This window comes from Zootoca vivipara, chromosome 14, assembly GCF_963506605.1.
Source record: "Zootoca vivipara chromosome 14, rZooViv1.1, whole genome shotgun sequence".
Taxonomy (NCBI): Eukaryota; Metazoa; Chordata; class Lepidosauria; order Squamata; family Lacertidae; genus Zootoca; species Zootoca vivipara.
The window spans coordinates 15,219,144-15,246,635 of record NC_083289.1 but is presented as its reverse complement, the minus strand read 5'-3'; the positions used below and the strand labels follow the sequence as shown (position 1 = coordinate 15,246,635).

Genomic DNA, 27,492 nt, shown 5'->3' with positions numbered 1-27,492 from the left:
CGGTTCCTATTTATCTACTTGCATTTTGACGTGCTTTCGAACTGCTAGGTTGGCAGGAGCTGGGACCAAGCCACGGGAGCTCACCCCGTCACAGGGATTCGAACCGCCGACCTTCTGATCAGCAAGCCCTAGGCTCAGTGGTTTAACCACAGCGCCACCTGGGTCCCTCTCAGTAGCACCTTAGAGACCAACTAAGTTTGTCATTGGTATGAGCTTTCGTGTTTTGTTATCTGAAGAACGAAAGCTCATACCAATGACAAACTTAGTTGGTCTCTAAGGTGCTACTGGAAGGAATTTCTTTATTTTGACAACACTACTTTTATACATAGTGGGTTGCAGAGGCGCCAGCTTGCAATGATTTTTTTTGGGGGGGGGAACGTTGCATGCGTGAGGTTGCAACGTCCCAAGGTCAGGAGGAGCTGGGGCGGAGCCAAATGCAGCAGTTGTGCGGTTTCGATGGCTGGTACATCCACCTCCTCCTTGGCACTGCCTCCTCCTTGGCACGTGAGGCTACTTCAACCCTCCAGGAACTGGCCACTGGAGCAGTGGTGTTGGTGGCTCTGCCCCACACTTTTTGGGTGTTGGGGGGAATGGCCCCGGTCCCCCCCAATATAGAGGGGGCCCCAAAGGGCTCAGCCCCCTGGTGGCTTTCTAAACTGCCATTTCAACATTTTACGTGGCCCCTGTTGCGCCAGTGTTTCCAGCAGGGTCATTCCTAAAAGTATAGCGGGTGTCTGCCAGGGAGCTCTGATCTCTCAGAATCCCCTTTGCCAACCTTTTGCCCTCCAGCTGTGCTGATTGGAGCTGATGGGAGTTGTAGTCCAAAACATCTGGGGGGGGGTACCAGACTGGCAACTGTCTTCCCTACAGTTTGGGACCGGATTGTCTGATCCCTTATATAGCCAATTGTTCACTGCGCTCTGCGGGTGAGGACACTTTCTTACCCAGTGGAGGCTGGTCCAGTAGGGCAAGTGAGGCACTACCCGGCCACCCTCAATCTGTTCTCAGCCAGCCCCCCCCCACTTGCTTGTCTTCATACTTAAAACCAGTCCAGGAGGTGGCCTTGGCTGTCAGCTTCTTCCTCATCCTGAGTCTCAGCGTTCCAGCAGGGATGGAAACAAAACTAGGATTGGTTGGCTCTGGCGCCACCTGCTGCTGGTCTCCAGGCCTTCTGCCCTACCAAGTCAATGAGCACCAGCCACCACTGATCTTGCCAGGAGGTCCGTCCAGCACAATGCGGGAATCATGCCCTAAGTGTGGTGGTGCCCACCCTTTGGAATTCCCTCAATGAATATTAGACATAAATATTAGAGAGGCGCCATCTCTGCTCTCTGTTTAGAGAGGCTTTTAATCTTTAATCGATTATTTTATTCTTCTCTTGGAAGCTGCCCAGAGTGGCTGGGGAAACCCAGCCAGATGGGCAGGGTATAAATAATATATTATTATTATTATTATTATTATTAATTATTATGGCGCCTACTGGAAATCTTCCTCTTCTAAAAAGCCTTTTAAATTGAGATCTGCACCTGTATTAGAATTGTTTTGCACTGTAATATGTTTTTATTGTTTTATTAGTCATTGTTTGCCCTGCTTTGCAAGGAAGGGCAGGATACAAATTTAACAGTAAATAAGGGTTTAGGAATACACATTTGTTCCTCTTGCTTTATTTATTATCAAATTAAAGCTTTTATAGTCCACCTTCCATCAATTCAGATACAACACATAAAAACAACCAATCAAATGATCATATAAACAACAACATATCATCAAATGAACCAAAGCAACTATAAAAACAACACAGCAGAAATTAACTTAGGAAAAAATTAAATGCCTGGGCAAATAAGCAAATCTTAACCCAAACTTCATATGGGAATCTTCATATGGTATCTGAAGAAGTGTGCATGCACACGAAAGCTCATACCAAAATATAAACTTAGTTGGTCTTTAAGGTGCTACTGAAGGAATTTTTTTATTTTTCATATGGGAAATGCCAGTGTAAATCTGGAGTAAATCTGATCAGTTGCATCTATCGTGAAAGGCTCTAGAGTCTATACCTCAGGGAAGAATTTGAACCTAGACTTTTTTGAAAGCGTGTTCCATTGCATGTGCAAAGATTCTTCACTTTAGTGTCTTTACAACCCACAGAGCTCCATGTATGCAATGGAAGGAATTGCCTAAATTGGAGTGAACTTCTCTGCTGTAGGGTTTTATTTGAGATACAGCACGGCTGCAATGTTTTGCTTGCGGTTTCATCTACTTTTCCTGTTTTACTTTTTAATTTCAACTCTTCCCTTTCAACTTTTTAATTTTCGTTATTCTTATTGCCGCTTGAATTGTACTTGGTTGAAATCTTCTCTGTAAGCTGCTTTGGGAGCCCAATTCCAGGGATGGGAAAAGCAAGGCAGAAAAAGCACAAAATAAAGCAAAGGCAGGGGTGATCTCAGGCTGGCACACCAACCTCTCTGTGTGTGTCCTTAAATAGCATTGATCTGGGACTCGGCGTGTGTATCACGACCATTTATCTAATTATAACTTTCAGCTTGTCTGCGATAGATGTTTGCACAGGGAACTAGTGAGACTGAGAGATGGAACGTGCTGCACTTTCTCTAATGGTGAGGAACAAAATAAGCACCTGTTCATCCACAACTCCCAAGTAATTTCCCCTTTTTACATCTTTGCTCTGTTGGTTATCTCATCTGCTATTAATTCCATACTTGCACTGGGGGTTTCCAGGGCTAGGAAATACATCCGCTCACCCTGTGTGCTCCATCTCAATTATGCATTTCTGTAAAACGATATGATCCTTTCCCCTCCCCTACTTTTTAGCAATATATTATTATGATGGGTGCTGTTGCTCGTTCACTGGAGATCTAAAGAGGGAAAAAGCCAAATAAAAAGTGTACTTCCTATGGAAAAGAGCCCATAGTTCAGTGTTTTGCATGTGTAACGTTTCAGGTTCAATCCGGGTAGGGCTAGGAGACTCTTGTCCAAAACTCTGAAGAGCTGCTGCCAGTCAGTGTTGACGATACTGAGCTAGATGGGCCAGGTATACACTCAGACTGAGTGTATATAATGTCGCTCTCTATGCAATGGCAAAGCTGCATGCTCCGACACGGGGGGCGGAGAGCAGGCGGGGGCTTGGCTGGCACACGTCCCGTGGGGGCGTGGCGCCCACCCCACGGGCGTGGCAGGCATCCCGGGGACATGCCGCCCGGTATGAGGGGGTGCGCTGTGCGTGTCCAGGGGGAGGTGGCCGCGATGGTACCCCCCTCCCCAATGGTGCTGGGGCGGTGCACTCCCCCCCCCGCCAGTGTTTCTACATTCCTAAGCCAGAGGTGCCATTATTACCAACTCCTTTTCTAGCAGCGAATTTTAATATGCTGCCTGGTTCTATTTTAATCTCTCAGCTTCTATAAATTCAGCATTATTAATCTTTGCTGCTGTTCTTCTAGGAAATTATATTAGGCACTCTGTCTTGGGTTTATTTCATTTGCTTTTGTTCGCAAACTCTTACCAGAGGAAAGGAGAAATCATGGAAGGCGGTAGGCACAAATTTGTAGGTACAAGGATCGAGATCAGAAGTGGGGATTCCCCCCCCCCCACAGCCTCAAGGCCACATTCCCTTCTGGGGGCCACCAGTGAATGGTGGGCAGGGGCAGAGAAACAAATGTGAATGTTACCTTTATAAAGGAGGCTAGTTTCAACATACACTCAGGGCAGTGCTGTTTTTCTAGAAAAAGAAGTGCCATAACTTTAAATGCCTCTCTTGTTCTCTTATACAGTGGAACCTCGGGTTAAGAACTTAATCCGTTCCGGAGGTCCGTTCTTAACCTGAAACTCTTCTTAACCTGAGGTACCACTTTAGCTAATGGGGCCTCCCACAGCCGCCGTGTGATTTCTGTTCTCGTCCTGAGGTAAAGTTCTTAACCCGAGGTACTATTTCTGGGTTAGCGGAGTCTGTAACCTGAAGCGTCTGTAACCCGAGGTACGACTGTAATGGCAATGGCGCCCACCTGATGGGTGCCGGAAAGGCGTTTTGGTGAGTTCTGGCTGAAAAAATGCCCTGACTCAGGGACACATTAGAGCAGGCATCCCCAAACTGCGGCCCTCCAGATGTTTTGACCTACAACTCCCATAATCCCTAGCTAACAGGACCAGTGGTCAGGGACGATGGGAATTGTAGTCCAAAACATCTGGAGGGCCGAAGTTTGGGGATGCCTGCATTAGAGACAGGCAAAAGCTGAAGGAGCAGGGGTCACCGAGGGTAGATTATTGAGAGCCAGGTAAGTGATAGAGGGCCACCTTCTGCCCCTGGGTCTGAGCTTCCCCGCCCCTGCTATACATGCTCAGAGTTCTTCTTCACAAGACTTTCCCCATTCACTTCAAAGGAGGGACCAGTTCTGTGAAGGAATTGAACAGGAAGCCTGCACATATAGAGATAAGCGAGCTTGTTTCAGTTAATGGCCATCAGTTGGGAAGTTCCTAGTTGGTTCAACATCACCTGTAGAATAAGCAGAGACGGTTTCAGGCAAGCCCTTCACAACTAAGAAACTTTTGTGTCTCCAGAAAGGAAGAATGTATCTGTCATCAGGCAGTTGCAAAGTCCTGAGGTTGGAAGCAAACAGGGACGCCCAAAATTAAGGGAGTGGCTTTTGATTTATTTATTTATTTAAAAAAAACTTAGTATCTTGGGAAATGAGATTATTAGGGTTGGGGAGATGTGGGCTTTGACGTTCGTCATCCCTCTGCATAGACACCAATGCTACTGTATGTGGGGATGAGGCCAAGTCCTCCTCCCCCCAACTTGAGGGGCCAGGCCTTGCCGGGATTTCCTGTAGTGACGACGGACACCTCCGGGCCTCTCCGTGGTGGCAGTGGACCTTGGCGGGCACCACGGCTCCCTCTTGATGCGCGTGACGAGCCCCCAAGATGTGGGGAGGAACTCAGAGCCTCTGCTCTACTGCGATGTTCTAGGAAGAAGACAAAAGTGAGTCATTTTAGCTTTCTTCCCTTCTCGACACAGACAACACACCGACCGACAAAAGCTGTATAGCTATAACGTGCCTTAAGTTCAGGGCTAGCAGCCAGTCTGAAACCTCACACTATATCACTGCAGAGTCCACTTTTCTCCTCTCCCAGTGAGCAAAGATCACACTATTTTGAAATGTTCCGCTGGAGTTAAATTGCTAGTTCTTCCCATCCCAAGTTCGGTGGAATTGTTGCTTTCTGTTTTCCGTGACTTAACACCAGATGTTGAAAAACAGGTTTAAAATAAAGCCTTATGCTTCAGAGAGGTTTTTGCACATGCCAAAAACCTACATGACTCTTGCCCGTGAAGCTAACAAGCAAGCGACAAAGCTGAACTCTAAGCCAAGGCTGTCCCCCAGCTGTGTCCATTGTCAACAACTGGCTGCGTTTCCCCCCTCAAATTGCAAATGTAGCCTAGGCAGCCAAACTCCAGCGGCTCTTGTCTCTGTTCTGGGAAGGTGTTTGGTCGTCTCTGGCTGAGAAGCAGAAGGCAGATTCCTCCTCCCTCCAACTCTTGCTTGGCAGCAGCCTTGAACCAGGACACAACTGAGGATGGCAGAGAAAGAAGGCAGAGACCAAGGTTTTCCCAGCATCCTCCAAAAGGACACTTTATTATGGAGAATGTAAGACAAAACATCAAATGAATAGGGATGTATCCACATGGGATTTTTTTAAAATATAAAGTGCTCAACTAAATACCATGTTAAGTTCCGAAAGGAAGGTTATTCAGCTCTATGCTCTTGAATGGGAGAAATGTTTACCGTGCCTTCTCAAAAGAAGTGGAAGAATATCCCCCGCCCTTTCAGGTTCAATGGCCAATATTACTTAATCACACACACACACTCATTAAGAGGCCATTCAAGATCCTTGAGAAGGACGCATTGCATACTGTAGAGCAGGGGTCAGCAAACTTTTTCAGCAGGGGGCCGGTCCACTGTCCTTCGGACCTTGTGGGGGGCCGGACTGTATTTTGGGGAAAAATTATGAACAAATTCCACAAATAACCCAGAGATGCATTTTAAATAAAAGGACACATTCTACTCATGTAAAAACATGCTGATTCCCGGACCGTCCGTGGGCCGGATTTAGAAGGCGTTTGGGCCGCATCCGGCCCCCGGGCCTTAGTTTGGGGACCCCTGCTGTAGAGGTAGGGAACCTGTGGCCCTACAGCTGTTTGGGGGACTCGCAAATCCTGTCCATCTCAACTAGCATGGCCAAGGGTCAGGGATGGGAGCGATAGCCCTGCAGATGTTGTAACTCCGCTCGTTCCTGGGCCACTGACCATGCTAGCTGGGGGGAATGGGAGTTCTAGACCAAGAACATCTGGAGAGCTGCAGGTTCCCTATCCCACATCTGTCACTAGCTTTGCCAAGAATAGGGAACCTCCAGGTGTGTTTTTGGAGCAGGGCTCCCATTTATCCCTAACCTGTGACAAGATGATGGAAATGCAGAAGAAAAGACGCTGATGTCTTACACATTATAAGATACAGTGGTATAAAGTGGTTAAAAACAATCCAGGATATTAACAAAATACAGCTTAAATCTTGGCATATTTTAACAAGTGGGTTAGATTACATTAAAAAAAACACTGTTGATTAGAATGGGGCAGATAACAGGGGTGGTATTCAACTAAGTTTTACTCTGCCGGGACCCACTGAAATGAGTCAGGTCTCTTAATTTCATTGGGTCTACTTTGAGTAAAGCTTCGTGGACTTCTACCCGATATGTTTTAAGCCTTCTGGTGGCCACTAAAATTGAAAATTGCAAGCAGATGGGAAACTGCCGAGATACAAGAGAAAAACCTTGGTGTGGAGAGTTTGGAACGCTTCAGAAAAATGAAGAATGTGTGCGTGTTTGGGGGTGGTTGGTTGGTTGGTTTTTCAATAGCAAAATCAATCAGATTTCTCCCTCGCTTGGCACACTTAGATATGGCCAGAATACTTAGTTGGAGATCTTACGCTGCTTAGTTACAGAAGTATGAAATATGGCAACATGCTTTATTTGTAGTTATACAAAGCCCACTTCGTTATAAGCTGAAGTTAATTTGGAAGCCTCCAGTTCAGATCTCTGCCCAGCGCTGAAAACAATGGCCGTGAGCAAGTTATTTGTCATCTTAACCCATCTTGGTATGACACTATGACGGTAACCGAAATAGCATTTGTAACTGAAAAAAGTGCAATGAAACACATGACACCAATGGGTGTCTGGTTTTCTGCATGGTTTTCTGCGCAAAGCCTCGTCCTCTCCTGTAGGAGGAGCACTGGAACCAAAACCAAATGCAAAAATGGGTAAGGAACCTTCAATGACGCATGGTTAACTCCCCCTAGTGCAAGGTGCCTGAAGTGATGGCAGTGTTTGGTAGGTGGGTAACCGGCTGAGGGAGCCTGCCCACAGCAACCCCAAGTAAATTGTGGTCCAGATTCTATATCCTTCCACAGGCGCAGCATCTTTGCCTCCTATGTCCCAAGGTTGCCATGACAACAGAGGAGGCAGTAGCCTAGGCCAGGCATAGGCAAACTTGGCCCTCCAGATGTTTTGGGACCACAACTCCCATCATCCCTGACCACTGGTCCTGTTAGCTAGGCCAGTGTTTCCCAACCTTGTGCCTCCAGCTGTTTTTGGACTACAACTCCCATCATCCCAAGCTAGCAAGACCAGTGGTCAGGAATGATGGGAATTGTAGTCCAAAAACAGCTGGAGGCACAAGGTTGGGAAACACTGAGCTAGGCCACTGTTAGCTAGACCACTGGTCCTGTTGGGAGTTGTAGTCCCAAACCTTCTGGAGGGCCGAGTTTGCCTATGCCTGGCCTAGGCTCACCATAGTGCCCTGGAAGGCTGCCCTTAAACTGAAACCCCACCCACCCATCAACCCGTGCTGGTTTAAAGTTGATAGTATTGGGGGAGCAGAAATGTTATCTACCCAGCCCTAGCATGCAGGTTGGGTTCTCAACATCTCCAGGGTAGATGGGAAATACTCCTGTCTGGAATCCTAGGCCGTTGCTACCAGTCAGTGTAGACAATATGGAGTTAGAGGGGCCAATGGCTTGATTCCGTATAGAAGCATAGAATTGTACAGTTGGGACCACAAGGGTCATCTAGTCCAACCCCCTGCAATGCAGGAATCTTTTGCCCAACGTGGGGCTAGAGCCTACAACCCTGTGATTTAAAGAGTCTCCTGCTCTACCAACTGAGCTATCCCGGGAGTGTATAAGGCAGCATGCACTGTTCCAATAAAACGTGGCAAACTGATGGGTACTTCTCTCCTAGTTAACTGGTGATGGCACTATTAAAAAGGAACCTTTGCATAAAACTTCACAAACATTAGCAGCATTTTGTCCCAAGTTAGGTTCTACTAAATACTGCATGAAATACCCTTTTTAGCAAACAATGGTGACATCCACATAAAATATTGGTTTGAGTATTAAGTCAAAGAAACCGTTGTGATTTTCGCACACACAAAAATAATTATTCTACACTATCAGAATTTCAATGGGAGCCCTTATTGGCACCTCACAAATGCTGCCAATCCTCACAGTGTGGCTATTTCACTGCTGCAATCCTGATTATTATTATTATTCTGAGAATTGGATTGTCTAACTGGATGATTTCTGGCAAACTTACAGAAATGGGTTTGATAAAAGTTTTGCTGATTTCAGTACAGCAACAACAAAAATGACTTTGGAACAAAAGCAAGGGGGCAGCTGTCCTTTAAAAACAGTTCTGAAGCATTATTTTTTGGTAGGCAAATCACCAGAAACACAGAGCCCTCCGTTTCCTAAAAAGAGGACAATACATTTCCTTCAAAAAGTGCAAAATTCAGTAAAAGCATAACGTCCCAGGTCAGTAAACTGGTTGACCTGAATAGAGTCAAACATGATGGTTTTTCAAACTTCCTAAATCCAGGGGGTGTGGGACGCACTAACACATTTCTACATGAACTTATCTGGCCCAGAACTCCAGTGGACTTGCAAGGGATTCTGGGACAAGTTCCAGGGCGTTAATGTAGGACCCAGCCCAGATTAGGTAGACCTCATTGCTGCGCTGCGTGAACTGAGAGCTTGTTCGCCAGTAGTTGCCTCCTTCTCTAAGGGGAACCCTTGGTAACTTTCTGAGGAACCCCAGAACGAAGTTCGAAAGCCCGCTCCTGTTAACTATTCCATTCGCCGCTATTGTGGTCGTTTTCGTCGTCTTCCGAATCGGCAGACACTTTCTTGATCCTTTGCATAGCCGCCTTTATGCTCCGCTCCAGTTCGTTGCTGGAGTGCCCTTTCTCCGTGTCCAGCTTGGGCTCCTGCGTCACTTTCCTCAGCTTCACTCCCTGCCGTATGGCCGCCAGGATACTGTCGTTGAGGGAGGAGATGGAAGATGGCGCCTGGCGGGGGGGTTCCACTTTGCGGAGAAGGATTTCGCCACGCTTCAGCGATGCCAAAACCTCGTCCATGGATCCTGTGGCAGGAGGGAAAACAAAATTTAAGACCCTCAGCTGCAATTTGACAGATCACTCTCCTTCCCGGGATGAGAGGGGAAATGGCGAAAACAGCTTATTTATTGGGACAGTGTGATTTTTGCACACTTGTTAAAGTTGCAAAACAATGAAGCACGGGGCGGAGCGATGGGGGATTTCTGAAACAACAATGTGATATTAGCTTCAACCAAGGCATGACGGAGAACAGCAACAGCCGGGAAAAGATAGGCGACATTTTACAAGGACAGGAAGAAACATCCCGGATAGAGTAATTGCCACACACAGGAAAAGCAAGGATATAGTTTGAGTGCCTCACCTGTAGTTTTGTAAATCATTTAATGTGTCAATATGTATGAATGGAAGTTGTTTGTCTGGAGCAAGACAAACCATGGCTTTAAAGGCTTTAAGGCAAACCATGGCTCAGCTCTCAGGAGCGCAGCGGCAGGGAAAGACTGAAGGCAAGAGCAAAAACAGCCACACTCTCTTGTTTGGAAACCTGCATGCACTAAGCCACGGTTTGGCTTAGTGGGTTGTATCCCATGAAGTCCTCCTCAGAGGAGGCCCATTGGAGATAATAGACAGAAGTTAATCATGTTCATTTAATGCAGGGGTCAGAAAACTTTTTCAGCAGGGGGTCAGTCCACTGTCCCTCAGACCTTGTGGAGGGCCAGACTGTATTTTGAAAAAAAATATGGATTCCTATGTCCCACAAATAACCCAGAGATGCATTTTAAATAAAAGCACACATTCTACCCATGTAAAAACACGCCGATTCCCAGACCATCCGCGGGCTGGATTTAGAAGATGATTGGGCCAGATCCGACCCCCGGGCCTTAGGTTGCCTACCCATGATTTAACGGAGCTCCTCCAAGTAGGACCAGCACTGGAGACAAACCAGTGTTACATGCAAACTGGGCATACTGCCCCCACCCGATTCCTTGCCCACTGGAAACTGAACCTGGAATCTTCCCTGTACAAAGCAGGCAAACTCCCACTAGACCTATGGCTCCATCTCCAAAATGAGAACCCAACCCTCGTCCACCCACAGAGTTCCTTTTCTGAAGGCTTCTGTTCCCATGCGCCCCCTACACACCACAAAGCTACCCTTAAGATCTAAGCTTTCCAAGTTAATTTAAAAACCACCGCAACCAAGCAAGAGAGGTAGAAAAATCATTTACAAAAACAAGAGGGGGGGTGGGGGGAAGGAATCTGAGTTAACTTAGCAATAACACGTTTAAAAAGCACATCATTTTACAGCTCATTTGTTAAGTCGCCATATGTGCCGCCTACAAATTTAGCTGTGGACTGCCTGCTTCTTCCATCTGATTACAACTCACATGTTTGAGGACCGGTCCCTGTGCTATGCCAGCAGGGAGTGGGGGGGGGGGGAAGAGTTACATTTGAATTTCACGGTGGCAGTGAAGTTTCTAAATGTGGAAGTGCCTGTTGCTGGATTAAGAAGGCAAGGAGAGCCCCTTTGGGTCAGAACAAAAGCCTAAATAGTTCAGCATCCTCCTGCCACAACGGCCAAGCAGGATGGCTTCCGTCCGCAATATTAAGGACTGCCTTCCTGGATCAGATCAAAGGTCCCGCGATCAGCCAGGAACATTGGTGAGCCAAAGGACGCTCTGGGAAGCTACAAAGCTTTGCATCCATTCAGGGTCAGCCTGCATGATGGTGTGATGCAGGACACATCAGCGAAGCACAGGAAGAGGAAAGAACAGCCCCCCCCCTTTACCTGCATAATCGTTTGCCGTGCGCCTGGAGGTCCCGTCCGCTTTCCCTGGGGAGCCACTTCTCCCGGGAGGGTCTTTGCACAAGAGGGGCAGAGGCTTCTCACCGATTTGCGCTCCTGTCCTTAAGCAAAGAGGCTGGTTGTTTGATGGTGGGGGAAGCGGGGGTGGGGGCGGGGGAGGCGGCGGGGGAGGCAACAGTGGCGGCCCCCCATTGCTCTTCCCTTGCTGCTCAGGGCCGGGTGGCGGAGGGGCAAAAATCTGGACGGGGATATCCTTTGAGGGCTTCTGCCGTGGCGCTTTGAAGCCTTTGGCTGGTGCCGGCCGGGAGGTCTTGGCAGAGGGCGTCTTGCTCGCCGAGGGTGGCTGAGGGGCACCGGGCGGAGTCCGGTGGGAGGCGCCCTGGGGCTGCTTGGCGTTCAAAGGCTGCAACCGGGAAGTCTTCAGCACAAACTGCGCCGGGCATTTCTGCAAGGGGAACAAGAGCCAGTGGGTGGTTGGAGTGTCGAACTAGGACCTGGGAAACCAGGGTTTACATCCCCACTCAGGCATGATCCTTAACCGGCTGGCTTTGGGGCAGTTGCCAGCCTTTAGCCCAGGCACCCCCAACATTCGGCCCTCCAGATGTTTTGGACTACAATTCCCATCATCCCTGACCACTGGTCCTGTTAGCTAGGGGTCATGGGAGTTGTAGGCAAAAACATCTGGAGGGCCGCCTGCTTTAGCCGAACCCACGTCATAGGGTTGTTTGTGGATTCATCCAGTCCAACCCTCTGCAATGCAGGAATCTTTTGCCCAACATTGGGCTCAAACCCACGGCTTTGAGATTAAGCGTCTCCTGCTCTACCGACTGAAGTTATTTTGAGGTTAAAATGGGTAGGGGGAGAACCACGCCCTGGAGGAAAAGCAGGCCATAAATACAATAAATATATCATTTCCATCAGTGTACTTCAATATGCTTTTCTTTGTTACTTCGATAGGAAGGTATTATGATTAGATCTGTGGTTGTGATTTCTTACCCAGCCTTCATCGCAATGTCCAAGGTGAGTTATCAAGCCATTTAAAAATACAATATTAAAAATCGCTTCAAAGCAAGAGGGTGGGGTCCGACACTGCATAAACCTGCCTATGGAAAACAACAACAGCAACCTATGCCAAACCTATTTACTATAGCAATTTCTAAAACAGAAGTTGTATTTGTCATTTCCTGCTGCTGCTGGCCAGTTGCAAGGGAATGACGAAACAAGCTCAGCAATGTCTTTTCTCCAGAAGGAAAATTTCCCAGTGGCAGGAAGATCGCTGGGAGCGCGACTTGAGGCTCACCTCTTTGAATGTCTTGAGCCTCTCCAGGGTTTTCTCTCGCTCCTGCTTTATCCACGCTTTCTTCTTCTTCTCGTCCTCTTTCCTTTTGTCTCTTTTCTGCATTTGAACACCGGAAAAAAAGTTATCACCCGCATAGAGAGGTCTGCCACAATGGCGGGGGTAAATATACAGAAGATGGTGCAGTTAAAAAGGTAAAGGTCCCCTGGATGGTTGAGTCCAATCAAATGAGGTTGCAGCGCTCATCTCGCTTTCAGGCCGAGGGAACCGGCGTTTCTCCACAGACAGCTTTCCGGGTCATGTGGCCAGCAGGACTAAACCGCTACTGGTGCATTGAGGACTGTGACGGAAGCCAGAGCGCACGGAAACGCCGTATACCTTCCCGCTGCAGCGGTACCTATTTATCTACTTGCACTGGTGTGCTTTCAAACTCCTAGGTTGGCAGAAGCTGGGACAGAGCAACGGGAGCTCACCCTGTTGCGGGGATTTGAACCGCCAACCTTCCGATCAGCAAGCCCAAGAGGCTCAGTGGTTTAGACCACAGCGCCACCCGCGTCCCTAGATGGTGCAGTAAAGTTACATGCACAGGGAATCCAGATCCTACAGCCCCCCAAAGTAGGATTCTGAGTCGCAAATAGATTACACAAGTTGAGCAAGTTGGCATCCATCTCATTTCCCCACCACCACCATTTATTCCCTTTTAAAAACTATTTTGCATGCTTTATTCTGGTTTCACAATCCTCAGGGTAGCAAGGGCAGAGGGATACTGGTATGTACACAGGATTCAGAACCATAGAATTGGAAGGTACACCAAGGGTCATCTAGTCCAACCCCCAATAGCGTCTCCCTGGTTTCTGAGTTACCAGCAAGCACTGCCCATTCCACTTCCAAGTCTACCTTCCCAACCAACAGGGAGTTCCCAGGACACAGAATGTTACTTTCTTTCCCTGCGTTCCTGTGAATTGCTGCACTAACTACAGCTCAGCCGGAGTACCTTGGAAGTCGAATGGAATCCGTTCCGGAAGTCCGTTTGACTTCCAAAAAGTTCAGAAACCAAAGCGCGGCTTCTGATTGGCTGAAGGAAACTCCTGCAGCCAATCGGAAGCCGCGGAACCCCCATCGGACGTTTGGGTTCCGAATAACGTTTGCAAACTGGAACGCTCACTTCCGGGTTTCGATTGTTCGGGAGCCAAAACGATCGATTCCCAAGGCGTTCGGGATCCAGGGTACGACTGTAATTCCATAAAGGAGGAGTGAGGCACCTCTGGCCCTCCAGATGTTGCTCGACTTCACATCTCACCATTGGACATGCTGGCTGAGGCTTGGAACCCAATAACATTTGCTTGCGGGGCCACGCACTCCCCCATCCCTGCCGTAAAGATTTCTCCCCCAATTTCTTGCTACTCACAATCTGGATGCTATGATGTTGCTGGAAATGCCGTGAGCTCTCTTGAGCCTGCTGGAGCCGGGCGTGTCGGCTCTCTTCACATTGATCCTAATGGGAAAGAAACCAAGCAGAAGCATGCCTGTCAGCTGTAAGTGCTGGCAGAGGTCCCCATTTTATTTTGAAACACAATGTGTCTCTGTGTGTATCATGTTTATTGGAACAAGTGTCTCCCCCCAATGTCAATAGTGCAGAATTCAGCGGCCAGGTTGCTCACCAGGACAAGATCGTTTGAGCATATAACACTGATCCTGGTCCGACTGCACTGGCTACCATTTAGTTTCTGGGCCCAATTCAAAGTGCTGGTTTGGACCAGTAAAGCCTCAAACGGCTCAGGACCGCAATACCTCAAGGGTCGCCTCTTTCCGTATGAACCTACCAGGACCCTGAGATCATCTTCTGAGGCCCTTCTTCGTGTGCCTCCTCCTCGAGACGTCTGGAGGGTGGCAATACAAGAATAGGGCCTTCTCCGTGGTGGCTCACCGTCTGTGGAATGCTCTCTCCCCAGGGAAGTTCGCCTGGCGCCTTCATTAGACACCTTTAGGTGCCAGGCAAAAAATGTTCCTTTTTAACCAGGCCTTTGGTTGACTTGACAGTCAAATGCCCTTTTAAAATGTGTGTGGGTTGTGTGGTTTTTTTGGGGGGGGGTTATTCTTTTTATTTTATGTGTGTTGTGTTTTTATATTGTGATTTTATCCCGTGAACAGCCCTGAGACCTGTAATACAGCACCCAAACTTTTCTGGACCACTTGCCTTTTTGTTTCTGAGGTAGGCTCTCCTTGAGCAGATAATCCCACGCTTTGTCTCCAACTGCTGGGTCTTCTGCCTCAGTTGAGCTATTTCAGAGGAAGGCACATGGGTTTCTTCCAGGACTTGCTCAGTGGCTTCGAGCTCATCAGGGTTTTCGCATGTGTCATAATAAACTACTTCATCCTGGATCTCTAAAGGAAGGAGAAAATGTTTACTTAATGTGAAATATGCAAATCTACCTATCTATCTATACCTATACAGTTGTACCTTGGAAGTCGAACGGAATCCATTCCGGAAGTCCGTTCGACTTCCAAAACGTTCGGAAACCCAAGTGTGGCTTCCGACTGGCTGCAGGAAGCTCCTGCAGCCAATCGGAAACTGCGAAAGCCCCATTGGATGTTCGGCTTCGAAAAGAACGTTCGAAAACTGGGACACTCACTTCCAGGTTTCGATCGTTCGGGAGCCAAAATGTTCGAGAACTAGGCTGTTCGACTTCCAAGGTACGACTGTACACACACGTATCCATATATATGTGTGTATATATGTGTATATATGTATATAAATATATATATAGGGACCCAGGTGGCGCTGTGGTTAAACCACTGAGCCTAGGGCTTGCTGATCAGAAGGTCGGCGGTTCGAATCCCTGTGACGGGGTGAGCTCCCGTTGCTTGGTCCCAGCTCCTGCCAACCTAGCAGTTCGAAAGCACGTCAAAGTGCAAGTAGATAAATAGGAACCGCTACAGCGGGAAGGTAAACGGCGTTTCCATGTGCTGCTCTTTTTCACCAGAAGCGGCTTTGTCATGCTGGCCACATGACCTGGAAGCTATACGCCGGCTCCCTCGGCCAATAATGCGAGATGAGCGTGCAACCCCAGAGTCGGTCAGGGGTCCCTTTACCTATATATGTATGTCCCTTTATATATATATATATATATATATATATATATGTAAACAGAGTATGTTTGTGGGTCTCCACTTTTCACCGAAACTGCTTGACCAATTGTGTTCAAATTTGCACACAATGCCACATGCGAATATGCGAGGGATCACATACCGTTTACGTAGACAGATGTCACACCTGGGCCAGGTAAAACCCCAATAACCCCGTGTTCCAGAACTCAAAACTCAGAGGAAAGTGCATGCTGGGAAATAGAATCCAGAAGCTGCATCCCCAAGGCCAACGCAAGATCGTGACGTCACCAACCAACATGCTATAACCGCCACAAAGGCCATTCCTCCACAAAGCTCGACGCCAGAATCCTACCCCTAGCCCCCCGCGTCCAACTGTCACAGGCAGACCACGCCACACTGACACCGTGCGGAAAACCAGCCCATGCCACGCTGCTGCCTCCCCCCCAATGCCGAATACCTGACATACAGGCCAGGATACCTCGACACCGGGGGAGTCGCAGGAATGAACCGGGGGGGTGCAGGGAGGGGGCTGGGGGGAGTCACAGGGATGAGCTGAGGGTGGGGGGGAAGAGGGGTCACGATACCTCATGGGTCGGGGCAGTCACAGGGATGAACGGGGGGGAGGGGGCAGAATAGGTCATGGTCGGGACAGAGGGGGGGAGTCACAGGGAGGAGCCACAGCAACGCGTGGCCGGGTACAGCTACCGGTAGTATTAAATAAACTCGTGAAAATAATATTTTTCAAGTTCCCAAAAGTTGGCTATCTGCTGCAGCTCTGCATGATGCCCTGCTCTCTGCACTTCCTTTCTTCCAACCTCCATAAGGGGCATAGGTAAACTCGTTCAATCCAGCACCATGGCATGATTACCAGTTCTCAGAAAGCAGGCTGCCCGCTGCGTCTCTGTGTGACTAACTGTTCTGGCCTTGCCCCTGGAGTGGCGATGTAAAAACAATGCCCCAGCATTGCTTTACTGTGGAGGCTGACAACTTGGGAGGCCAGCGTGTAGAGTGGGAAAACTGACGAGTGTCAGAGGTAGCCTGCTGGATCCAACCAATGGCCCATCATTCTGCTCCCCACACTACCGAACCAGATCCTTCTGGGAAGCCTCCAAGCAGGACACAAAACACAATATCCTTTTCCCTGCCGGACTGGAGATTCCAAACAGCCACCCCGGCTACTGCTTGAGAGTAGAGAAACGAGCCGCCCAGTCCCTGGCAAGTGTTGCTCATTGCTTGCTTACCTTTCATCCGCCTCCTTAAAGTCTCCAACTGTGTAATAAGCAGCATTTCTTCATTCTTCAGGATCTCGAACTGCACCTCGTACAGCTCCAGCTGAGTTTCATAATATTCTATTTCCAGCTCCTCGACTCGAGCCATGTCATTTTCTTGCTCGTGGAGGGCCTCCATCTGCAGGAAGCGTCATTAAGCCCACAAACTATTAGAAGCAAAATGATGCCAGTCGGCCCTTTTCCCTCATCGTGCTTCCCTCCCATCAGAGGGCATTTTCTTTGTGTGTGTGTGTGTGTGTGTGTGTGTGTTGTACAACACGCAAGTAAAAATAAAACACACGTTTCCAGGGCATCTGTAAACAATGAAACATCCTAAGAACCTATACATATTCACTCTCTTTCCCTCCATAAATCTCTGCTTGTCAAAGATGGCTGGAACAGGTGACCCAATCTGCTGTCATACATGATGAAACAATGCAAGCCTGTATCGAAACCATCCTTTTTGCCCTCTGCCTCCTTTAAGCTGTCTGTTCGCTTCTCAGCTAAGGCCACTTCCCATAGGCCAGACACAGGCAAATTTGGCCCTCCAAATGTTTTGGGACTACAAATCCCATCATCCCTAGCTAACAGGACCAGTGGTCAAGGATGATGGGAACTGTAGTCTCAAAACATCTGGAAGGCCGAGTTTGCCTATGCCTGCCATAGGTTAGTTAGAAATAAATAAATAAATAAATATTTATACCGTGCCCACCTGGCTGGGTTTCCCCAGCCACTCTGGGCAGCTCCCAACAGAATATTAAAAACACGATAAAACATCAAACATTAAAAGCTTTCCTAAACAGGCTGCTTTCAGATGTCTTTTAAAAGTAGGATAGTTGCTTATTTCCTTGACATCTGGTGGGAGGGCGTTCCACAGGGTGGGCGCCACTACCTAGAAGGCCCTCTGCCTGGTTCCCTGTAACTTTGCTTCTCGCAGGAAGGGAACCGCCAGAAGGCCCTCAGAGCTGGACCTCAGTGTCCGGGCAGAACGATGGGGGTGGAGACGCTCTTTCAGGTATACTGGGCTGAGGCTGTATGAGGCTTGTTTAGCCTCGTCAGATTGCAATTGCAGGAACGCATCTAAGCATTTAAGGGATGCTTCCTTGGGGCTGTTTCCTAGTTGCAATATTCACTTTCCATTCTGAGGGTTCACATTCAAGACTCCCGCATCTGGGAAGCTTGTCTAGCGAGACGAGAGGAGAAGGTGGGGCTTACCTGCTTCCGGATGTCCGCTCTCTTGTGGTTCAGGCACAGCTCTTTGGCCCTCATGTGCTGGAGAGTCTCCTTCGCCAACAGGTACTTCAAGTTTTCTAACCTGGGGGAAGCCGTGGCCCAGGCAGCTTGGCCAAAGCGCTTCCGGTCCTGTTCCATTTGCTTCTGCATCGCTGTCAAGAGGAGGAAGGCATGTGGTAAGATAGTAAAAGCTTTCTGGGAAATGATTTATAATGAGTTGAAAAAAATGTCGAAAATAACTTTTGTTAAAAGGCCAGAAGCTTTTTTTTTATTTTTAGGGAGAATGGGAGAAGAGGTACCCAAAGATCAGAAAGAAATCTATTTATGTACACTACCACGGCTGCCTGAATGATATACGCCAGGAGATGGAAAGAAGAAGCAGTTCCAACAAAAGAGGAGCGGCAACTAAAATTGATGGACTACGCAGAGATGGGGCGAAAGTTACCGGAGGAATATCAAGATAAGAGAGGGGTTTTTTTAACAGAATGGGGAACATTTGTTGAATATGTGAAGACAAATTGTAAACAATTAAAAACATTAGCAGGGTTGACATAAACACGAGCGGTGAGAAATAACTTAAAGGAAGTATAAAGGTTAGATTTGTAAATAGGTCTGAACTGGTTATGCAGTAAGAATACAGTATAAAATAAGAAACTGCAGAGATGGGGGCAGGGAAGTCGCAGAAAATGCAGGTGGAATTTGTTGGGACCTGTGGTCCCCACAGGGGGGCGATTTGATTTTTAAGGGGGGCAATTCGAGGAGTTATTAACAGTGAATGGCCTTTTAGGCTTCTTCCATGTGAATAGTTCACTTTTTGAATAATAAGAATTATGTGTCACCGGGGGGGGGCAACAGGATTTTAGAGATGCTTAGGTGGGGCATGTGGTCACTGGTGGCGCTGTGGTCTAAACCACTGAGCCTAGGGCTTGCTGATCGGAAGGTCGGTGGTTCAAATCCCCGCAACGGAGTGAGCTCAGTCCCAGCCCCTGCCAACCTAGCAGTTCGAAAGCACATCAAAGTGCAAGTAGTCCCGCTCCGTTGGGAAGGTAAACGGCATTTCCATGCGCTGCTCTGGTTTCGCCAGAGGCGGCTTAGTCATGCTGGCCACATGACCCAGAACAACTGTCTGCGGACAAACGTCGGCTCCCAATAAAGCCAGTAAAGCGAGATAAGCACCACAATCCCAGAGTCATCCGCAACTGGACTTAACGGTCAGGGGTCCCTTTACCTTTACCTAGGTGGGGCATGTCACGGCTAAAAATTGGCCGCCGTTTCTTTAATGCTAAAAGAACCAAGTCAGCAGCCTACAATGAGTCATGTAAACTTTCTCCCCTGCACCCCACAACAGTCATGTAACCTGTATGTATATAGGGGTCAATGTTGGTAGTTGGGTGGGTTGGTTCAAGGGTAGAAAGCTGGTTGCGTTTGATGTCTAAAGCTGTTGGTCGTGGTTGGAGAAGTTTTTGTTTTTGCAATAAAAGCAGCATTCTTCAAAGTACTCTTTTTCCAGGACTCTTTGTGCCGACTAGGGTCGACTAAGGTCAACAGGCAAAGGAGGCAAAACCTTTTCCTTTTCAAACACTGACAGGGCCAAAGAAAGGTTGGGAACCACTGGTTTGGACTTAATTTTTATTGTTGAAATGCAAAAAAATGGAAAATAATTTTAAAAGAAAGGGGAGGTTGCCTCTGCCTGCCTCTGCTCACCTGCCAGCGCCATCACCGTCTCCTTGAAGTAACCAACTGTGATGTCTTGGATGGAGCAGACAGCTTCTTCAGCCTGATGTGTCCACTCCTCCGCCTCCTTCTGCAAGGCCTCAATCCTTTTAGGACCCAGCCTGTCAGCTTGCAAGGATTTCTGCAACAACAACAACAACAAATATCTTTTTAGTGTTTGAGTCAAAACGGGCATTCAGAAGAGGGCAAAAGGCGTTATGTCTATATCAGAGTTCCATTTTTGAGATAGCAGAATCCTAGCCGCCGTTGTAGCATACATGAATAACTTCTTCCACTCTTTTGGCAATTCCTGCCCTATAATGCCTAACAAAAAAGCTTCTGGTTTTTTTTTATAAAGTTATTTTAAACATCTTCTTCAATTCATTATATATCATTTCCCAATAGTTTTTGATTACTTTACAATTCCACTACATATGATAAAACATACCTTCATTCTCTCTACACTTCCAGCACTTATTGGAACTTATTCAACACATGCAAGTTTAACAGGAGTCATATATCACTGATACATCATTTTCATATAATTCTCTTTCAGAACTATACAATCAGTAAATTTTAAATCCACTTTCCATAGTTCCCCCCCCCCAATCTTCCCTTTGTATATTATGTCCTGTCCGGTGCCCATTTGATCATTACACATTTGACCTCTTCGTCTTTAGTTTCCCATTCTAACAATAAATTATACGTCTTCTTCGATATTTTGGTATTATAATCTGTAATTTCTCTTTGAAATCTAGATAAGAGTATAAATTATAAAAAATTATAAAAATATGTTTTATTTACAAATACGGTAAAAAAATTTAAATAGCTACCTTTCTATCAGTAGGACAGGGGGTGGGGGAGGTGCATGGGCGTAGCCAGGATTTTTGTTAGGGAGGGCAGGCTTTTTTGTTGGAGGGAGCAGAACCTCAGATCTGTATTAATTTGTATTGATTTTTACTTATTGAGGGGGCCAGCTGCCCCCTTTCCCCCCTTGGAAGGGGGCCCACAGTTGGGAAAAGGTTGGGAAACATTGGGTTAGATGCTGATAATGCCAAGGTTGCAGGTTCGATCCCCATAAGTGACAGCTGCATATTCCTGCCTTGCAGGGGGTTGGACTAGATGATCCTCAGGATCCCTTCTATTATTCTACGTTTGCTTGGTTTTTGTCCTGCTTTGGTTGCACTGCAGCACAAGAGCGCCCACCAAGACTGCAATAATGCAAAATAAAAATAAAATAGAAAAATTCCTTCCAGTAGCACCTTCGAGACCAACTAAGTTTGTCATTGGTATGAGCTTTCGTCTGCATGCGCACTTCTTCAGATACACTGCAATAATGCAGTCACCTTAGGGAAGAGCCCTGCAGAACTAATAAAGCAAAACAATGCCTGGATGCTTCAAAATAAATCCAGCACAATGTACTATGGTTGTGTCAACGGCACCTACAAGACAAAAGAGCAGAGCAGTCTGGTGCCAAGAGATCCCACCTCTCCAATTCCACGGGGAGAAAGCCATTCATCACACAGGATCTTATTTTATAGAGACTTTGAAACACCGGGAAGAGAAAACCTACCAGGATCTCCAGTCGGTATAAAGTTGCCAGCTCACGCATATCCCTAAATGGCTGCAGCAAATATTGATAGAATTCAGTCGCCACGGTAACCAGCTCCCAATAAGCATCATCTTCCTCCTTGTAGAGCTCCATCAAAGCGACCAACTTGTCAGCATCTTTGTGCTGGTAGAGAACCTACGGGGGCAAGAAGACTCCAAAATTAGCAATGGAATTGTACTTTTTCCAAACAATTGAGACATCCAGGGTGGTGGCTGGGTGGGCAGCAGCCGTTTAAGAGCACCACAAATTTACGTAAATGGGGGTCCTGCAGAGGCGTCGCAAAACCTCACAAGATAAATGCACCTGTTGTGTTTATATATTGTGATTTTATCCTGTGAACTGCCCTGAGAGCAGCAGGTATAAGGGCGTATACAAGTTTCATAAATATATATTAATGCTGCACCTATCACGGCACCTCCAAAACCTGCGGAACTGTCCGCCACAAGACACAGACACAGCCGCTAGCTTAGATGGCTCTAAACAAGAGTGGGGAATGTTGCTGAACTACAACTGCCTCTTGCCTTAGCAAGCACAGCCAATGGCCGGAGAATAAGGGAGTTGTAATTCAGCAAAATCCGGAGGGCCAAGGATTCCCCACACTGGCTCTACAACTAGGATTAGGCAAATTCGAACCTGCAACAAAGGTTCGAATTCCAGTCACTTCATTTCCTCTTCCAACTTTCTCCCCCGCACCCCACAACAGTCAGTGAGGGTTCTGCACCCCCTAAGCATGCTCAGTCCACCCTAGGGAGTTTTCAGGGGACTAATCCTTCTTTTAAGACCCCTCCCCAATCATTCTAAGAAATCAAATGCTGGACTGGGCAAACCTTGGTCTTAGCAAGTTTTTAATTGGTAGTTTGTATCCATATGATTTGCAACTACCAATACAGTCGTACCTTGGATCTCAAACGCCTTGGCTCCCAAACAGATTGGCTCCCGAACGATCGAAACCCGGAAGTGAGCGTTCCGGTTTCTGAACTGTTTTTGGGAGCCGAACGTCCGACAGGGCTTCCACGGCTTCTGGAGCTCCCTGCAGCTAGTTCAGAAGCCACGCTTTGGTTTCCAAACGTTTTGGAAGTCGAACGGACTTCTGGAACGGATTCCGTTCGACTTCCAAGGTACGACTGTACAGGAGGAAAGTCAAGTTTGCAGAGCAATGGAAAACGCTTGAGCAATTCAAGTTAAGGAGGGGGGGGAGTGCTGCTATTGGTAGCGGAGCAGCAATAAAACTGCTAGCACATTAGCAAAGATAAGCAGCGCCCAGTATGGTTCCAAATTGGATGGGGGAATGCTTATTGAGATTCTTGCATTACCGGGGGGGGGGGGGGAGGTTTGGAGTGGATGACCTTGGGGGGGTCCCCTTCCAATTCTACGATTCTATGAGATACTCCTCGGGGTGCTAATTGCTTTATATCACAGCAGAATGGAACACAGCAGCAGCTAAATCATTACATTTGATTCCCCCCCCCATTTCTAATAGGTGTATAATGCCGACTATGTCGTCAACAAAGTAAGTTTAATTAAACTTACAAACAGGGAGCCACTCAAGGGAATAAAGGCTGCACAGCAGGGTGGAAGATTGAACTCCAAGGAAAGCACGCCAAAAGTATTCCAGAATCCAAGAGCTCATCTCAGCCGAGACCCATGTGAGCCATTTCCCACACCCACACAGGCGAGTCGAGAGCCGGAGAATTTGCCTTTCCCCCTTAGCATGACAACGCATCTCTGTTTTGAGTTACTTGTGAATTGCTGCCGACAAATCGCACACTCTCTCCCAAGAGCTGCGCCAGCCAAACGCACAAATCGCAGAGTCCCGTGTTCCTAGAAGACGGTGCCATTGCACCCCGAAGCTGGGGGTATGTCCAAACGCTCCTCCCCAAGTTAATTTTAAAAATTACTATCTCCGCACATAGCAAACTAGCACCTCTGGGAGAAGGCGAGCCTGCAAGGGTGTTCCTGACATGCTAGTTTTCCACAGGCAGGAAGATCCTGAGGCAACATGGCCTTTGGCCGCTGAACTACAACTCCCAGCAGCTCCAGCAAGCATGGCCAATGGCCAGGGGTGATGGGAGCCGTCATTCAGTAACTTCTGGAGGGCCAAAGGGCCTGCAGTATACAGCCCTGCCCTTGCAACTCGGAAGTCTCAGAAACCAGGTCACAGGATTCAGCTGAATGTGTACATCAGCCCTGATCATGGTGGAAAAGAGGCCTAGTCGGCAACAGGTTGAGAGGGTGGCTGATGTCGTGCCTTACAGAAGGCAGAAAATTAAGATGACCGGGAGAATTCGCGACCGGGGAGAAGAAGCGACAGAAGAAGAGTGGAAAGATTTTAAAATTTATTTTTAAAAAATATGCTAAAATTGTATATTGAGACTAGATTTAGAAGTGTATAGAAACTGTGGATTTGGGAATTATGTGAAGTAAATAGATGTATGGGAGATTTGAAATTGTAAGGAATTGTTAAAAAAGAATTGGAAATTGCTAAAGATAAAAGAGAAATGAACCGCAGATGTGGGGAACTCGAGGAAGTCCCTTTATACAATGTTAAAGGAAAAGGATTATGTATTTGGATTTTTGTGTTTTCTTTTTATTGTTATGTTATTGTGTTTTATTGTGCTGTTTGTTTTTGCTGTTTTTCTTTCTTGTTGTAAAATTAATAAAAATTATTTGAAAAAGAAAAAGAAAATTAAGATGCTGGATGGCCTTGTTACTGCCATTGTTTAGATCAGGCACCCCCAAACTTCGGCCCTCCAGATGTTTTGGACTACAATTCCCATCTTCCCCGACCACTGGTCCTGTTAGCTAGGGATCATGGGAGTTGTAGGCCAAAACATCTGGAGGGCCGAAGTTTGGGGGTGCCTGGTTTAGATGCAAGACCTGTAGTAATCACCAGCTTCACTCAGCCTAACCTACCTCGCAAGGTTGTTGGAAGGATAAACTGTTTTAATGCAGATCGTTTTCCTTTTTAAAAAAAATAGAAAATACTTTGAAAGCCTCCTAGTGCAGGCATGTCCAAAGTCTGTTTTGGCAGCCTAATCCAGCCGTTTATTTATTGGGGTCAAATTCCTAAAAAGCTGAACAACTTTGTGGGAAAATCCCCCCCAAAGCTCAACAACAAAGCTCAACAACTTCAACCCTAAGAAAAGCTCAACAACTTCAATCCTAAAAAATGCTCAACAACTTTGGGGTAAAATCGTAAAAAAAAAAGGGGGTCAGCCCTCATGCATGTTCACTTCATCAAATCTAGCCCTCTTTGAAAAAGGTTTGGGCACCCCTGTCCTAGTGGAACAGTACAGTCATATCTTGGATCCCAAACACCTTGGTACTCAGACGTTTTGGCCCCTGAATGCCACAAACCCCGAAGTGAGTGTTCCGGTTTGCAAATGTTCTTTGGAACCCAAACGTCTGATGGGGCATCCGTGGCTTCTGATTGGCTGCAGGAGCTTCCTGTAGCCAATCAGAAGCCGCACTTTGGTCTCCGAACGTTTTGGAAGTTGAACGGACTTCCGGAATGGTCAGCTCAGCCAAACGCGTGTGGGAAACCCTCAAGGCGGGCCTGAGCACAAGAGCACTCTCTCCTCCTGGGGGATTTCAGCAACTGGCATTCAGAAGAATCGCAGAGCACAGAAAGTACTGTGTACATCACACACACCCCATGCTTAGACGTTGGGTGGGATAAAAAAATATACAGTGGTACCTCGGTTTGCAACCACAATCCGTTCCACAGTGGCGGTCGCTCACCGAGGTGTTCGTTCGCCGAAGACACGCTTCTGCGCACGCACTGTGCATATCGCGTTTGCGCATCCGACGCCACGGAACCCGGATGTAAACACTTCCGGGTCCGTGGCGTTCGCAAGCCGAAGCATTCGTAAACGGAGGTAGTCGTAAACCGAGGTTCCACTGTAAATGCGTTTTAATATTAGGGATCCTCTGCTTTATAATGATCTGGAAACCCAGAACAGCTGTTATAAAAGACAAACTCGCACAGATTTCTGAGAAGGCGTTTTTTGCAGGTCAAGGGGAATTTCCAGTTCGTTTAATGACTGCAATCAGATACCCTAACCGGTGCAACACTGCCTGCTCCTATAAACACAGGCCTCTCCCCTACACTTAAGCCTAAATATGCAGAAGACTTGTGAGGATGTCAACAGCCGATTTGTAATCCAAACAGCGTCTTCTCATCCAACACACAGCTGGTGGGCCAGGGGGTGTTTGGATTTTGGAGAGTAGCAAGCAGCACCTTATATGACAGCACAAGGAAGGCTTTCTTTGGCTGAGAGTCAACCTCCACAAAATGTGCGGCTCTTTGGCCTCGGGTTCCCATGGGGCTTTGAAAACTGGGGTGGAAGCTGATCTTCCCCAGAGGCCCCTTGCAGGAGGAATTAAACGGCTCCAGCTCACCACTGTGTGTCCATTGCACATAGAGCTCAAAAATGCAGGGCCCTCTTCCTTATGCTAAATCAGCCCATTAACCTCAATAGTGTCTACACTGACTGGCAGCGACTCTCCAGGGTTCCAGGCTGTGTGCAAGAATCAGTGTTAGAATCTCAGATATCAAAGCCAGGCGCCAAATGACTCCTTAAATCAAGGTTGCATTCACCAATGTATGGAATGCCTAGTTGCCATTTGGGGGCAAGGCGACTCTAAAGTCTTGTTTTTTGAACAATGGACTTTGTGACAGCCAGTAAGTGGTCTACACATGTAAGAAATGAAGACACACAGATATCGGAGCAGCCTTGCCCGACCTAAAGTTCCCAAGCGTTGTTGCAACTACAGTTCCCACTCACTGGGCCACGCTGTGTGGGGCTGATGGGAGTAGTGGTCCAACAACATGTGGGGAACCCGAAACTTGCAAAAGCCTGCATTATTTGCTGGTTTCTTGCATTTATACCTACACCTTTTCCTGCAAGAAACTCAAGGGGGCGTAGAACAGATGATTTTATCTCCGCTGCCACAACAGCCCTGCGAGGTAGGCTAGGCCCCCCGAGGCAGGTGGCTTGGAGAAAGGCCCCCCCTCCGAGCGAGCTTCATAGCCAAGTGGGGTATTTGAACCTGGATTCCCCCAGGTCCTCGTCCGACGTGCTATCCACAGTGCAACACTGCTTCTTCTTAGGGAATCTGAACCCACTCCTCCTGTCCGTCTCTCAGGGTTTACCTGCCAGCATCCTCCACGCACCCTTCCCCCACCCGGCGCCCCCACTACGCCCCCCGACGGCGCGCCGTACCCTCCGCAAGGCCTCCTTGGCCCCGCTGAGCCGCCCCTTGAGCGCTTTCCTGCGGAACTCCTGCAAGTTCTCGAAGTACTCGTCCTCCTCGTCCTGGTCGTGAGCGAAAAGCGAGTCGAGCATCGCCTTGCGGCCGCACGCCTCCAAAGCCCAGCCCAGGTACTTCTCCAGGCGGCGGCACAGCGCCTCCAGCTCGGCCTCCGCCAGCACCGGGCAGCCGGGGAAGAGCAGCGCCCACAGGCCGCTCTGGCCGGACAGCGCCGCGGGCAGCGCGGGCAGGCACGGCTCCAGCTGGGGGGCCAAGGCCGACAGTTGACGGTGGACGCCCTGCAGGGCCTGCGGGGAGAACAGGCCGGCCCAGCTCATCTGCTGCGGGCCAACGCCGCCTCCGGCCTCGGCCGCCTGCTCCTGCAAGGTCCGGTTGTGGCAGGTCACCGCGAACTTGCTCTCGATGCCGTTCCAGGCCACCAGGAAGCGCAGCTTGTGCGGCGGCTCGGGCTGCCCGAAGGCGTCCTCCTTGATGGCCACCCAGCCGTCGAGGCTGTCCGGCTGCGGCTGCTGCTCTTCTTCGTCCATGGGGGCAGAGATGAAGCCGGGCGCCGGCAGCCTCGCAGCGGCTTCCTTTCCAGCGGCGGCGCCCCTTTGAACTTCAAAGGCTTTCTTTTTCCGCCAACGTTCTAGAACCCCGATAAACTTTTTTCCCCCCTCCCCTCCTTTTAGTGAAAGTAGCAAAGCGGCCCGGGAGGGGTTGTTGTGGCTCTTTCTGTGACGTCGCGTGCTGCGTCCC

General features: G+C 48.2%; 1 protein-coding gene across 1 annotated transcript; it reads right to left on the bottom strand.

Annotated features, from left to right (window-relative positions):
- Window positions 1-1,642: 1,642 nt before the first annotated feature.
- On the bottom strand, window positions 1,643-27,492 carry WHAMM (WASP homolog associated with actin, golgi membranes and microtubules). Its single transcript, XM_035132020.2, has 10 exons — window positions 26,706-27,492; window positions 21,442-21,615; window positions 19,860-20,010; window positions 18,138-18,307; window positions 16,896-17,061; window positions 14,744-14,931; window positions 13,955-14,041; window positions 12,550-12,645; window positions 11,232-11,694; window positions 1,643-9,474 (listed from the first exon to the last, which is right to left on the bottom strand). Exons 1-10 carry the CDS (start codon window positions 27,279-27,281, stop codon window positions 9,176-9,178), a joined length of 2,370 nt encoding a protein of 789 aa, XP_034987911.1. The 5' UTR covers window positions 27,282-27,492; the 3' UTR covers window positions 1,643-9,175.